Source organism: Microtus ochrogaster, chromosome 7 (genome assembly GCF_000317375.1).
Source record: "Microtus ochrogaster isolate Prairie Vole_2 chromosome 7, MicOch1.0, whole genome shotgun sequence".
In the NCBI taxonomy this organism is placed as follows: Eukaryota; Metazoa; Chordata; class Mammalia; order Rodentia; family Cricetidae; genus Microtus; species Microtus ochrogaster.
This window is the reverse complement of record NC_022014.1, coordinates 51,695,415-51,708,564: the sequence shown is the minus strand read 5'-3', so window position 1 is coordinate 51,708,564 and position 13,150 is coordinate 51,695,415. Positions and strand designations below refer to the sequence as shown.

The 13,150-nt window shown below is 47.8% G+C and overlaps 2 protein-coding genes and 1 pseudogene across 2 annotated transcripts in view; 2 read left to right on the top strand and 1 right to left on the bottom strand.

Annotated features, from left to right (window-relative positions):
• The first annotated feature begins 1,285 nt into the window (after positions 1-1,285).
• On the top strand, positions 1,286-2,646 carry LOC101992005 (annotated as a pseudogene).
• Positions 2,647-2,804: 158 nt separating this feature from the next.
• On the bottom strand, positions 2,805-6,127 carry Pigw (phosphatidylinositol glycan anchor biosynthesis class W). Its single transcript, XM_005350327.2, has 2 exons — positions 6,054-6,127; positions 2,805-4,334 (listed from the first exon to the last, which is right to left on the bottom strand). Exon 2 carries the CDS (start codon positions 4,321-4,323, stop codon positions 2,812-2,814), a length of 1,512 nt encoding a protein of 503 aa, XP_005350384.1. The 5' UTR covers positions 4,324-4,334; positions 6,054-6,127; the 3' UTR covers positions 2,805-2,811.
• Positions 6,128-6,708: 581 nt separating this feature from the next.
• The window catches only part of Myo19 (myosin XIX), a 32,509-nt gene continuing 26,067 nt past the window's right edge, over positions 6,709-13,150 (top strand). The window contains exons 1-5 of the mRNA XM_005350326.3: positions 6,709-6,777; positions 7,427-7,557; positions 9,023-9,161; positions 12,250-12,388; positions 12,719-12,867. Of these exons, the coding sequence (XP_005350383.1) occupies positions 9,147-9,161; positions 12,250-12,388; positions 12,719-12,867 (303 nt within the window). The 5' untranslated portion in view covers positions 6,709-6,777; positions 7,427-7,557; positions 9,023-9,146. The remainder of the gene's footprint in view (positions 6,778-7,426; positions 7,558-9,022; positions 9,162-12,249; positions 12,389-12,718; positions 12,868-13,150) is intronic.

Below are 13,150 nucleotides of genomic sequence, written 5' to 3'. Positions count from 1 at the left end.
AAAAAAAAAAAAAAAAAAAAAAACTTTGTCTTTGAGGGGAAAAAAGTAAAATGTATCAGGTACCTGAAAAAACTTGCTATATATATATTGAAGGAGCAGGAGGAATGGCTCGAATGGTGAAGAGCACTTGTTAGTCCTGCAGAGTATCCAGGTTTGATTCCCAATAACCACATAGTCATTTATAAACATCCATGACTCAGTGCCAGGAGAGCAAATGTTCTTCTAATCCATTCAGGCACTAAACATGCTTGTGGTATACATACAGGCAAAAGATACATGCATACAGGCAAAACACACACAAGTAAGAAAGGAATAAATAAAAAGAAAACTTAAAAAAGATATATTGAAAATCTGTATTTTCTAGTCATGGTGGTACATACTTTTGATTCAAACTCTCAGGAAGCAAAGGATGGCGGATCTCTATGAATTTGAGGACAGCCTGGTCTACAGATAGAGTTCCAGATCAGCACACATAGTGAGATTCCCAATTAAATGAAATAAAGGAAGTGGAATAAAAAATGGCTTAGTGATTCAGAGCACTTGCTTTTCTTCCAGAGGTCCCAGGTTCAATTCCTAGCACTCATATATGGCAGCTCACAACTATTTGTAACTCCAGTCCCAAGGTATCTAACCCCCTTTTCTGGCCTCTGTGAGCTATGCACACCTGTGATGTACATACATGTAGGCAAAATATACACACATACAAAATTTCTAAATGACAATTCATAAATATCTTAATGTAAACATCATGTAACACAAAAATATTTTACAATTATATATTCATACAAACAATCACAAATACAATGGAATGATATATAGAAAGTAAAAAATCCCACCCTCCATTTTCCAGTGTCAAAACTACCGACAGGTTGAGTGTGGTGGCTCATGCCTGAAATCCCAGTGCTGAGGCTGAGGTACAAGTACCACAGTGAGCTCCAGACAAAATGAAATCCTGTGAACAAGGTCTTTAAAATACTGACATAAGTTCCAGTAAGTCACAAGACTTTGTTTCACTTTTTTTTCTTGAGGGTCTCTCGACATAGCCCTTGCTGTCCTGAAACTCAACATGCATATCAGGCTGGCCTGGAACTCACAGAGATCCAGAGATCTGCCTGTCTCTGCCTCCCATGCTCTGTGATTAAAGTCTTTCACCACTTCTGTTAGTTTGTTTTACATAATGTCCGAATGTATTACACATCCAGGTACAGTAGCAAGAATCTTCCTCAAAAGAAAAAAAAATAAACTTTAATTTCTCTCATAGAGGATTGAAACTTTATAATAAAATATGATTAAGACTGGATCACTGAAGAAAGAAACCACGTCCCCAGCACCTGCGAGACAAGTGGAGCGCGCAGTGTCTAGCTCTCAGCCAGGTCCGTGGACGCCTCCACCTCGGAGCCAGAGTCCCGGCCAGGGCTGGGGCAGGAACCCCGGCTGGGATCCGGCTGGAATCAGAGCCGGACCAGTTCTGTTCCGAGCACAGAGAGCCTCTGGGCGGGTTCTGCCTCTTCAGGAGATGGCTGGTATGCGGTATGCGCCGCCTGCGTCAGGTTGGGCAGCTGCTGTGATGGGCACCGCATCCACCGAGGAGCTGCGAAACAAGATTGTGGACCAATGTTAGAGGCCGCAGTTACAGAGTGCTGGCATCACCAAGAATGTGGTGGAGGTCCTGCAAGGGAAGAACCAGAAGCAGTGAGCATGGCTAGTGCAGCTAGGGAGCTGGTTATCCAGAGGATGAGCCTGGTGCGGAACCTGTGTGAGCCTGAGGAACAGTGATTGCTGGAACAAGTGCTCAGGGAAGAGGAGCGGGCTCACCAGAGTATCCTGACTCAGCGGGCACATTGGACTGAGGCATTGAAAAAGCTGGACACCCTCCGTACCAGCCTGGTGGGCATGACCTCCAGCGTATTCAGAAGGTACACGAGATTGTTGAGAGAGCTGAGGAAGCAGAGGGCATTCTGGATCCCCAGGAATCGGACAAATTAAGCTTTAACGAGAAGAGTGCTTGGAGCCCACTACTGACTCAGCTCTGGGCAACATCGGGTCTCTCTCAGGCATGGAGGAGGTGCATGTCAATGAAAGGACTGTCAACCCCTTGTTGCATTTGTCTGAAGATCGAAGGACCCTGACCTTCAGTGCCAAGAGGTCCAATGCCTGCTCAGATGACCCAGAGCTCTTTGACCTCTGGCCTAATGCCTTGGCTGCCACCACCTTCCGGCTGGACTCCATGCCTGGATAGTGAATGTTCAGCACAGCTGTGCTTATAAAGTGGGTGTAGCCTCAGCCCAGCTGCCTCGAAAGGGTTCTGGTAGGAACTGCGGCCTGGACCACAATGCCTTCTCCTGGGTCTTCTCCCGTTATGATCAAGAGTTCCATTTCTCACACAATGGGCAGCATGAGCCTCTGGCGTTGCTTCGGTACCCAGCACAACTGGGCGTGCTGCCGGACCTCCAAGCAGGAGAGCTGGTCTTCTGTGAGCCTGCCTCAGGGATGGTGCTTCACATCCACCGCACGTCTTTCCCTCGACTGCTGCTCCCAATCTTTGCTGAGGCTGACCAGCTCATCTCCATCTTCACCAGTGGCCACAGTGAGGCCAGATCCACGCCCCCCATCACCCTTGCAGGATAGGGGACATGCTTCCAGCTAGTGTCCTATCCCCCGATGCCCGTGTGGTCTTCCCCATGGGCAATTTTTAAAGAGATGGGATCTGCTTCAAAAAAAAAAAAGACTGGATTGCTGAGAGCACATTTCCTTCACAATTATTCTCCCCCACTAAAATAATGCTGTTCAAATATACAGCCTACAAATTCATCACCAAAACTTTGTGGTTTTACCTTGTAAATCAAGTAGATAGACAACTAAGCAGTTGGTAAACATATAAATACCAAGCACAACTAAGGTCCAGGAGGCACCACTGTGCAGTGTATCCACTGTCAGGTTAATGAGACCAGTTGTTACATTTGACAGTAAGAAAAAGAACAGCTGGTTTCTGTTCAGAGCTGTGATTAAACAAAGACTGGGCTCTTTTTTCCCAGCTTCTAGGATTAGAGGTTTGGAATGTTTTTTATTTGTAGCAGGCAACTGTATAAGTTTCCAAGAACATGGTACTAGAGCCCCTTTAATTAGAAATTTGGCAAAACTCAAAATTATATCACTCAGTAACAGACAGCTAAGAAGCATCAGGCTAGAAGCAACCACCCACACACAAAAGGCTAAATTGGCCATTCTACGAGATACGGCTTCTACATTCACTTGAACTATATAAAGAGAAATGAAAAAGCTAACAGCCACTAAGAGAATACAACAAGTCACTTTTATCCAGTCTCTGATGTGTGTTCTATTCTTAAGCACATACAACCCTGTTTGCACGCCAGCCATGTATATTGTCACATACCCCAGAGAGGAAATTATGCCTTCCCGGTTGGCATTTAGTAAACCAACTCTCGTGCCACTACCATCAGTGCCATACAAAATTATCCTCTTGAGTGGAGTAAAGTCAAGAGCTAGCTGGTATAACACAGTAATGCTAACAGCCACAATCCAGGACTTATTTAAAGGAAAAATAATCAAAACAAGTGATGTTACTAATTTCACAACTACGATAGTAAAGAAAAAATTCCAGTGAACACCATACTCAGTTAAATGTTCCTGATAGCCTATGGATTTTATAATGACTAACCGTCCCATTCCTAAGACAACTAAGGGCCAGACAGAATACAGTGATTTTCTAAGATAATTAAATCTGGATCCTTCTACATGTTTCCCTCTAACCTCTGGACAAACCATTGCAGCCCCAAAAATAAAGCCACCTACTCCGTAATCCATTGCCCCTGTCCCATAAAGCTCAGTTTTGGCAAATCTTCTAGGGAACAGTGGGAAATCCACAGCCAAAATGGCAATAGCAGTAAACACACTATTAATGACCCGGTAATAAGTGACGGCTGGACTGTACTCTGATTCTAGGCTGATTTGCAAGAAGTTTGCAAAGACTTTCTGAACAGGCACTTTGGCGTGACAAGTCCTCCTCTGGTATATCTGATACAACAGCCATGCCCCACAGGCAATTGCAGTGAGATTCTCAAGTAGGATAAATGGAGACAGCAGAGTCAAAGTGATCACCAAGGGGACTACAAGGACAACAAAGTCCATGAAGAAGCGTGTGCTCCAGCTGTGTGAGAAAGAACACACGTGCTGTGAGAAAATGATCAAAAGGCCCCGACACAGGATACAGAATGCAGGGAAGCACAAGCCCTGGGTCACTTCCAGCACGCTGGTCCCGTTGAGGTTACTGACAAAAGCTTCCTTCATCTGCTTTTGAGACATTTTGTTTCTTCCTGTGAAAATGATACAAAAGAATGGATTTGAGGGAAACAATATTGCTGTAAAGTCAGTAAATATTTCTTGGTTTCAGAACAGAAGTTTAGGGGATGGAGAGATGGCTCAACAGTTAATTGGCTGCTATTTAGAGGTTCCGGGTTCAATTCCCAGCACACATGGCAGCTCACAACTGTCTGTAACTCTATTTCCAGGAGATCTGACAGCCTCACACGTACATACATGTGGGCAGAACAGAAGTTTACGCCCACCAGGTGGTGATGGCCCACCTTTAGTCCTAGCACTCAGGAGGCAGAGGCAGGCGGATCTCTGTGAGTTTGGGGCCAGCCTGGTCTACAAGAGCTAGTACCAGGATAGGCTCCAAAGCTACAGAGAAATCCGGTCTTGAAAAATAAAACAAAAAAGAAAGAAGAGTATAAAATTTCTTGTACAAAGTTGTATCTTCACTATAAGGCAAACTCAAAACAAAAGTCCGTTTGGAAGCTGGGTGTGGTGAAGCATCACTTAAAGACACAAGATGGTCCTTGCTTACATCCTGAGTTCCCAGCCAACTTGGCTACCTGAAACCTTGTCTTTTTCCTAAGACAAGGTCTCACTGTGTAGCCTAGAACTAGTGGAGCAGGCTGACCTTGAACTCAAGAGGTCCCTCGGCCTCTGCCCCACCCCACCACTGCCCCACCCCACCACGCTTGCTAAAAGGTGTGTGTCACCACGCCCGGCCAGACCTGGTCCTTAAGAAAGTAAATCTGGCCGGTTGGCAGTGGTGCACGTCTTTAATCCCAGCACTCGGGAAGCAGAGGCAGGCGGATCTCTGTGAGTTCGAGGCCAGCCTGGTCTACAAAAGCTAGTTCCAGGACAGGCTTTGGAGCTACAAACCTGTCAGAAAGAAACCCTGTCAGAGAGAGAGAGAGAGAGAGAGAGAGAGAGAGAGAGAGAGAGAGAGAGAGAGAGAGAGGAGAAGGGAGAAGAGAGAGGAGAGAAAGAAGAAAAAAAAAGAAAATCTGGGATATGAATCCCAAATGGCACGTCAGAAATTTCTTTTTTTAAAAAAAAAAGATTGTTTACAGTGTTCTGCCTGCATGTATCCCTGAAGGCCAGAAGAGGGCACCAGATCTTATTGTAAATAATTGTGAGTGACTATGTGGTTGCTGGGAATTGAACTCAGGACCTCTGGAAAGAACAGCCAGTACTCTGAATCTCTGAGCCATCTCTCCAGTCCCCAGTCAATTGCAAAGCATAACATTCTCCCTCTCTCTCTCTATATATATATACATATATGTTTACATATAAAGTAATTTTAGCTATAATTATATGCACATCGTGATATATACTGATATGTTATGGAAACCTTCAAGAAAGTTGCATATGCATTGCTATGGACTTTAAACTTCAGAAAGGAAGAGAGAGAAAAACTGTTCAGTGTATTTTAGAGTCAGGGTCCTGGCACCTAGAGGTGAACGCATGAGAGCCACGTTCTTTTCCTCGTATACACACGGCCATATTTTCAGATTAAGGGGCAGGTGGACAGAATGGATGGGATGCACTGTACACGCCAGAGCTCGTGGTTTCTTTTTCCGCAGCCTAAACTCTCCTCTGTCACACACTGAAAAGTTGCACACTGTGAGGGCACACACCCGTCGGTCAGATACGAAGCACTGTGTGCACTGCCCCTGAGGTGGTCCACGCGGGTCTACTTGGGCCCGGCAGCGGCATCTCACCGTAAGTGGCCCTGCTCTTTTGCCCTTTCCCAGACGGATCTCGTCACAGCCACGCCCCGTCCGGGACCGAGGGTCTTCGGCGTTGACAGAACAGGCTCCCACCGCACCAGTCCGCTCCCTCCGCTTCCGCCTCGCGGGCAACGCTTCCGGCTCGGCGCGGCGCAGCCTGTTCTTCCGGGCCCGCAGATTCCGCGCGCCCCCGCCCGGGATGGCGACGGTCCCCGCCCCGCCGGCTTCCCACGCCCTTCGGAGTGTTGGGCTGGATTCGTTCCGATCCTCTCGAGACCCAGCCGTGTGGCGGTCCGAGAAGGCCGCGTCAGACTCGGCCACGGAGACCTGCCCTAGACCGGCCCCCGGACCCCCGGAGGCCACGCTCACACACACCGAACTCGGGAGGCCACAGAAACGCCACACCTTACCCCAGGGTCTGAAAAGACCTCACCTCACCCGCCGCCCGCCGGCCACAGCCTGCGGTCCGGAACGGACCACGTGCGCCCGGCGCCGCGTGTGCACACCCCGCCCCCGGGGAGGAGCCGCCGTGCTCCGGGCCACTTAGCCAGGGCTGCTGCGGGCCGCGGGCGGGCGAGCCGGAGTTGCGGGCTTTCTTTCCTTGGCGCTCTCGCTCTTTCTGCTTTCTTCCCTCCCCGGGCTCTTTCCACCACCGCCACACCCTGCCCACCTTCCCGGTTGGGACTACACGCTGGGCGCCCAGACCGTGGGACCGGTGAGTGCCACTCCCCGCCTAGATCCGAAGCCCCTCACGGCCCGAGGGGTTAGGGAGGCCAGGATGTGCCTCTCAGAGCTTGCGTGTGAAGGAGGCACCTTACCTTCTAATTCAGTATTTCTCTTTCTACCCTCTTGGGACCTCAGGAGGAGGTAACACAGCTTTTGCCCTAGACAAGGACCTTCACAGTCACTTTCCAGCTTGCCAGCAGGGGGCCACAAGGGGTTGTTTCTGGCTAATAGGGACTGGACTTCTGTCCCTTTCCTTGTCCTACCCAGGGACGGAGTGAGAGGCGTAAGGAAAGTGCGCCCTTGACAAGGGTCACATCCACCTTCCCGGAAGGACGTATTCTCTCAGTGCCAGGTGCTTCGAGTGGCATCCCAGCCCTGGGCACCGCTGGCGCGTTGCCAATGCTTTAAGTGCTGGTTCCCGCCAGGAATCTGGAGCAAAGAGGGAAGGACCCCCAAGACCCTAACCCATCTATTTCCCTCATAGTCTTCCGACTGTCCTTCCTGCCCAAAGAGAAACTTAACTGAAGCAGGGGCGGAGGAGGAGGGGGTTGTGACCGGGTTGCCACTTGCTTGGACTTGGACTGGTCTTTTACCTATTCATTACTCCCTTCTGTCTACTGTGGTCACGCCCTTCCCAGAAATTCTTGGTGGTAACCGCGAGGGAGGAGAGAGCCGGGAGAACTGGAGGAAACTGCTCTGATCTGACTTGGCTTCAGCCGGGAGCTGACGCTGCACCGTAATAAGCAGCCTTTCCTACGCTCTCTCACAGGTACTTAACAACACAGGCCATAATTTTACACTCTGTGGTATGGTAGTATACCATTGGCAATTGTGTGAAAACGAGAGTTAGAGAGCTCCTGCGCCGTGTTCTAGGAGGGTTGTGAGCTTTGGATTCTAACGACGCTGTTGTGGTCTCCTAGTTGGCCTTCCAGCTGAGTCTCCAGAGACCCTCGGGTGATGGAGTACAGTGTACAGAGTGGCGGTGTCTAGCCCAGTCCTGATACCCTTTTCTGTTTGAATTTTCCTCTCCCTGTTTCCAATGGAAGTCCCTGGACCTGATTCTTTTTTTTTTTTTTTTTTTTTTTGGTTTTTCGAGACAGGGTTTCTCTGTGGCTTTGGAGCCTGTCCTGGAACTAGCTCTGTAGACCAGGCTGGTCTCGAACTCACAGAGATCCTCCTGCTTCTGCCTCCCGAGTGCTGGGATTAAAGGCGTGCGCCACCATTGCCCGGCTGGACCTGATTCTTTAAAGGCTAGGTGTGGTCAGAGCCTCAAAACGTCTGTAGCAGGGTTAATCCGTCAACCCATATTCGATGTCCCTCATCCTCAACCCTCTTTGCTAGGCAGGGATTGAGGTCTGGGAATGTCCAAGTCTGAGTGAGGCTTGCCATTTTTCAGATCCTGCCCTCAGGCTGCTCCTCCATTCAGGTGGGTTCTTCTCTCCTGCTCTCACCTCGATTGTTTGAGACAAGGTCTTACTTACAGTGTAGCCCAGACAGGCCTCAAACTGAGATCTTCCTGCTTCAGCCTCCTGAGTGTTCCCAATCTCAGTCACACCTTTTGGGCAGGGGACCTTCCATGCCTGATCAGTGGCCCCAAATGGGTTGTCAACTCTATAGGTAATGCTAATATTCATACTCAGTGTGCTTTCAAACCTTGACCTCATTGACCTTCACAAACTTTCGAAGTGAGGTAGAGTAACTATCCCTATTTTCAAGGTGAGGATTTGGGGTGATAGGGTTGGCCTGGGGTTACATACTCATCCAGTGACTGAACTATGATTCCCTTCTCATACAAGAGCTTCCCAGGAGCATAGAGTTGACTCCAGCACATTCTCCACCAGCTGGTGACTACGTTTACATGTTTACATTGGGTATTTCTGTCTAGTGGTGATGATAGAGCCAAGGTTATTTCTCCCCAGTGTCTTCATTCTTCACGACGTACTGAACCACCGGAAGATTTTGCAACACCAGCCCATCACTTACTTACCTTAAAACTGCCCCTGGCCTTTTTCTGTAAGGGAAACGCCAGAAGGAATCCCAGGTCATCTCTGGAGGCTCTCATCAAAGTTTCCTAACAACTTCTTGATTAGCAAGGGAAAGCACAGACTCTCTCTCTCTGCCCAGGCCTGCCCGATTCTCATGTGGGCGCCTCCTGCTTGGTGGGGGGAGTAGGAGCGAGTCACCCCAGAGAAGCCATCACCTGTGTGGCCCTTGTCTTCCCTCTCACGCTACAGGTTCCAAGAAGACTTGGTTGAGATTCCGACACGCCTGAGTCTGCTGGAGTGATGACCTCATGACCAGGTTGATAGACAGTACTGCTTGTGTCTGTGACACAACTCTGGCTGCCCACGCTAAAGCATGATGCTCCGGCAGGTAAACCCTCAACTGCTGCCATCAAGCAGCAGAGACACTTTCCTGTGTGCCTATTTGCATGAAAGATTGCAGTGATCGTAGCTAGAAGGATAGAAAAGACCCCTTCTTCAGATAGTCATTCCAGCACTCTTCCTGATACACCTGATTTGAATGTCTCTCTTTTTGTGGCTTTGTGTTCTTTTCCTTGGAGTGCATAAGGTAGGCTAGGTAAAGGAATTCAGGTCACTTTGATGACCTTAAGTGGGGGCTTATCTTGGTAGAAGTCCTTGCCAGGGTGTTTTATTGAATCACAGTGGAAATTTGGGGCTTCCAAGAATGTTCATTGAAGCTAAGCCTTTAAGAATAATAAACAATTAGCCAAGTTAGCTGGGCGTGGTGGCCTACTTTAGTCCTAGCAGTTGGGGGGGCAACTCGATTTAGTTCAAGGCCAGCGTGGTTTGCCTACTGAGTACTAGGACTGCTGGGGCTGTAGTAAGAGAGAAACCCTGTCTTAAAACAAAACAAAACAAAACAAAACAAACAAACAAACAAACAAAAGAGCCAAGTGGAGAAGGAACATTAGCAGTCCAGACAAAAGACGTCTGCCTGTGCAGAAATACAAGGGAAGGCAGCTTACATGGGAGTCCAGCATTCTACCTCTAAAAAGGCTAGTATCCTTGGCCTGCAAGGTAGGGACCACCCTTCACTGTGGAACTCTTCCTCATACACATAGCATCCTTTATAAGTAGCTCAGATACAGTGAGCAAAAATTTGCTGGAATTTGATTTTCCTAAATTCTGTCCCACTATAAGGGCTCAGGGAGTTTGTGCTCTAGCCAGGATAACCAAGGTAGGACTGAAGAAAGCCATGACAGATGCAACTAGACCATCCTGCTATTTTCTAGGAAATGGACTTGAAGGCTACAGAAAAACAGGCAGGACAATTGTCTGCTCTGGGTTGTTGTATTTCCTTCCTTCCTTCCTTCCTTCCTTCCTTCCTTCCTTCCTTCTAGTCCTTGTTTTATAGTAGGCACTATACTTGAATGTTTTGTTTCATCTTCACAGTGCAGTGAAAAAATATACTAGTGTGTACTATACAGTGCTGTTCTGTGCCCATGCTGGAGATCAGACTCAGACAAGTTAATTGGCTGACTCAAGGTCACATTCATTATCAGGAATTTGGAAAAATAAAGAAAGGCAATCAAAAGTGATATTGAGGTTATCTAGTACTACTATTTGAACACACCATTTTAAAAAATGTCTAGACTTTTCTGCCCTAATTTTTTTTCTATTCTTTTCTCTTTTTTGGTTTTTCAAGGCAGGGTTTCTCTGTGTAGCTCTGACTGTCCTGAAACTAGCTATGTAGACCAGGCTGGCCCCAAATACAGACTCACCTGCCTCTGCCTCCTGAGTGCTGGGATTAAAGGCACACATTATCACACCCTAGCTCTTGGTTTTTTTGTTTGTTTGTTTGTTTGTTTGTTGAGGACTTTTAAGTAGCCCAGGCGAGGCTTGAATTCGTGGAAGTTCCCCACTTCTCCTCCTGAGTGCTGGGATTACAGATGTGTACCACCATACCCAGCAATAACTACTTTTTTTTTTTTTTTTTTTTTTTTTTGGTTTTTCGAGACAGGGTTTCTCTGTGGCTTTGGAGCCTGTCCTGGAACTAGCTCTGTAGACCAGGCTGGTCTCGAACTCACAGTGATCCGCCTGTCTCTGCCTCCCGAGTGCTGGGATTAAAGGCGTACGCCACCATCGCCCGGCTCAGCAATAACTACTTTTTTGGGAGGATATTTTACATGCCTTCCTAAACCCTGATGTATGTATGTATGTTTGTATGTATGTATGTATGTATGAATACCTAAGAGGTAGGCACAATCACTATTCCCATTTTAGTGTTAGGAAAATTGAGATAAAAAGAGATTTAAAAACTTAAATAAGATTGGACAAGAATAATGGTGGAGTCAGGATCCAGACCTGGGTAGCCTAGACTCCATTTCCACTCTATTGAACTGGGGTCTCACCTGTGCTAGGCAAACACCCACTAAACCATATCTCCTACCCTTTACTTTTTATTTTGAGAGCAGAGTCTTAAACTGGCGAGGCTGGCCTTGCACCTAACAATTCTCCTGCCTCAGGAAAGAGTCCTTCTACCAGGCTCAGTACAATCTAGCTTTCTTGGTTGTTGTTTTGTTTGCTTTTCAAGACAGGGTTTCTCTGTATAGCCCTGGTTGTCCTGGAACTAACTCTGTAGACCAGGCTAGTCTTGAACTCACAGAGATTCACCCGCCTCTGCCTGAGTGTTGGGATTAAAGTCGTGCACCACCACCACCCAGCATAATCTAGCTTTCTAATCCAAGCTCTTGGTACTATACTTAACTCCCGGTTGAATCAAAACTGTTCTGAATTGCAGCTGGTTTTGTAAGTAGTCCTTTCCTCCTTTCCTTTCTCCTCCTTCTCCCCCTTTCCCTTCTCTTTCCTTTCTTTTTCCCTCAGTCCTTGTTCTTCCACAGATTCAGCTATAGGCTGTAGCAATTGCCCTCAAGAACAAGAGCCTTCTGTGTACATTGTGATGAGCCTGAGACTCACAGTCTTTAAGAGAAACTCATTACTATGCTGCTACCTTGGCTTGTTCCTGAGGGGTGTGAGCATTGAGGGTTCACTAATCTCATTAGAAACACAGCCATAGCAAGATTTCTAAGCTGGTTCCAACCAGGCGCCTTCTCTTCCCTCTCCGTCCTGTGCTGTACAGACAGCAGCTCTGTGAGACTGGTAGCCTGTAGCCTAAAAGTTGCCTTAGCTGGAGCTCAAAGCATTGATTATTAATATGTACTGTCAAGGCCTTGACTAAGTGCTCTGTGTGTTTCTTTTTCCCTTTAACCTTGGAGTTGAGTTTATCACACACACCCCCCCAAACAAAACAAAACAAAACAAAAAACCATGGCTCATAGAGGTGAATGACCGAGGCTTTCACGCTAATAAGTAGCAGAGCTGAAACATGAGCCACCTGGATCTTGTAGAAACCTGTTCTTTCTCCTGTGCGGGCTTCGCCCTTATTAGCTGTCAACTGGTCTGGGACCCAGGTCTCATGGCTCTTGTGTTGTTCCCAGGTGAATGGTCACAGTTCAGGCTCTGATGCCCAAGGTAGGGCATCCCTCAAGGGAGATCTCCAGGAGTTCCTGGGTGGGGAGGCCCCACTCCATCAGCTGGATGACCTCACCAAGGTGAATCCTGTGACACTGGAAACAGGTATGGGCCTTCCTCCTCCAGACTGCTGCTCCAAAGAACAGGAATGTAGCGAGGGTCTGCAGCACTGTTCCCCAGCTCACACCAAGCACTGATACTCCTGACCTGGCCCCTGCCCCGGGGAACCTGGCACTGCACCTGGGCTCCCCAGGGCAGGCTTTGCTCTAGGTTTGGGACTCGTCTTAATTAGATCTTCTATCTATTCATCAGGGAGCTACAGGGTTCTAATGGCACTTAGCTAATTACAGACAGAGGGAGGGCTGCTTTGCAGATGTGTGTCTGACATTCTGTCTGCATTTGAGCCAGACTTTGCTTACAGCATCTTTTCCTCAGTCCTGAGGTGCCTGCAGGCCCGGTATACAGAAGACATATTCTATACCAATGCTGGCTGCACCCTGGTAGCTCTGAACCCCTTCAAGCCCATCCCTGAACTCTACGCACCAGAACTGATGCTAGAGTACCATGCTGCGTCTCAGCCTCAGGTAAGACTCCTGCCTACTGGTGCCGTGTCCCTGCCCAGCAGGAACTCTCAGAAACTGAACACATAACTAAAGTACAATGTGGATGATAAATACTAAACTGAGATTGAAACCTAAAATAGAAATATAAAACAAAGGTGTTGTTGTTGTTGTTCTGAGATTTAGAGGTAGGAAACGCCATTAAGAAAATGCCTTCAGGGGGCTGGAGAGATGGCTCAGTGGTTAAGAGCATTGCCTGCTCTTCCAAAGGTCCTGAGTTCAATTCCCAGCAACCACATGGTGGCTC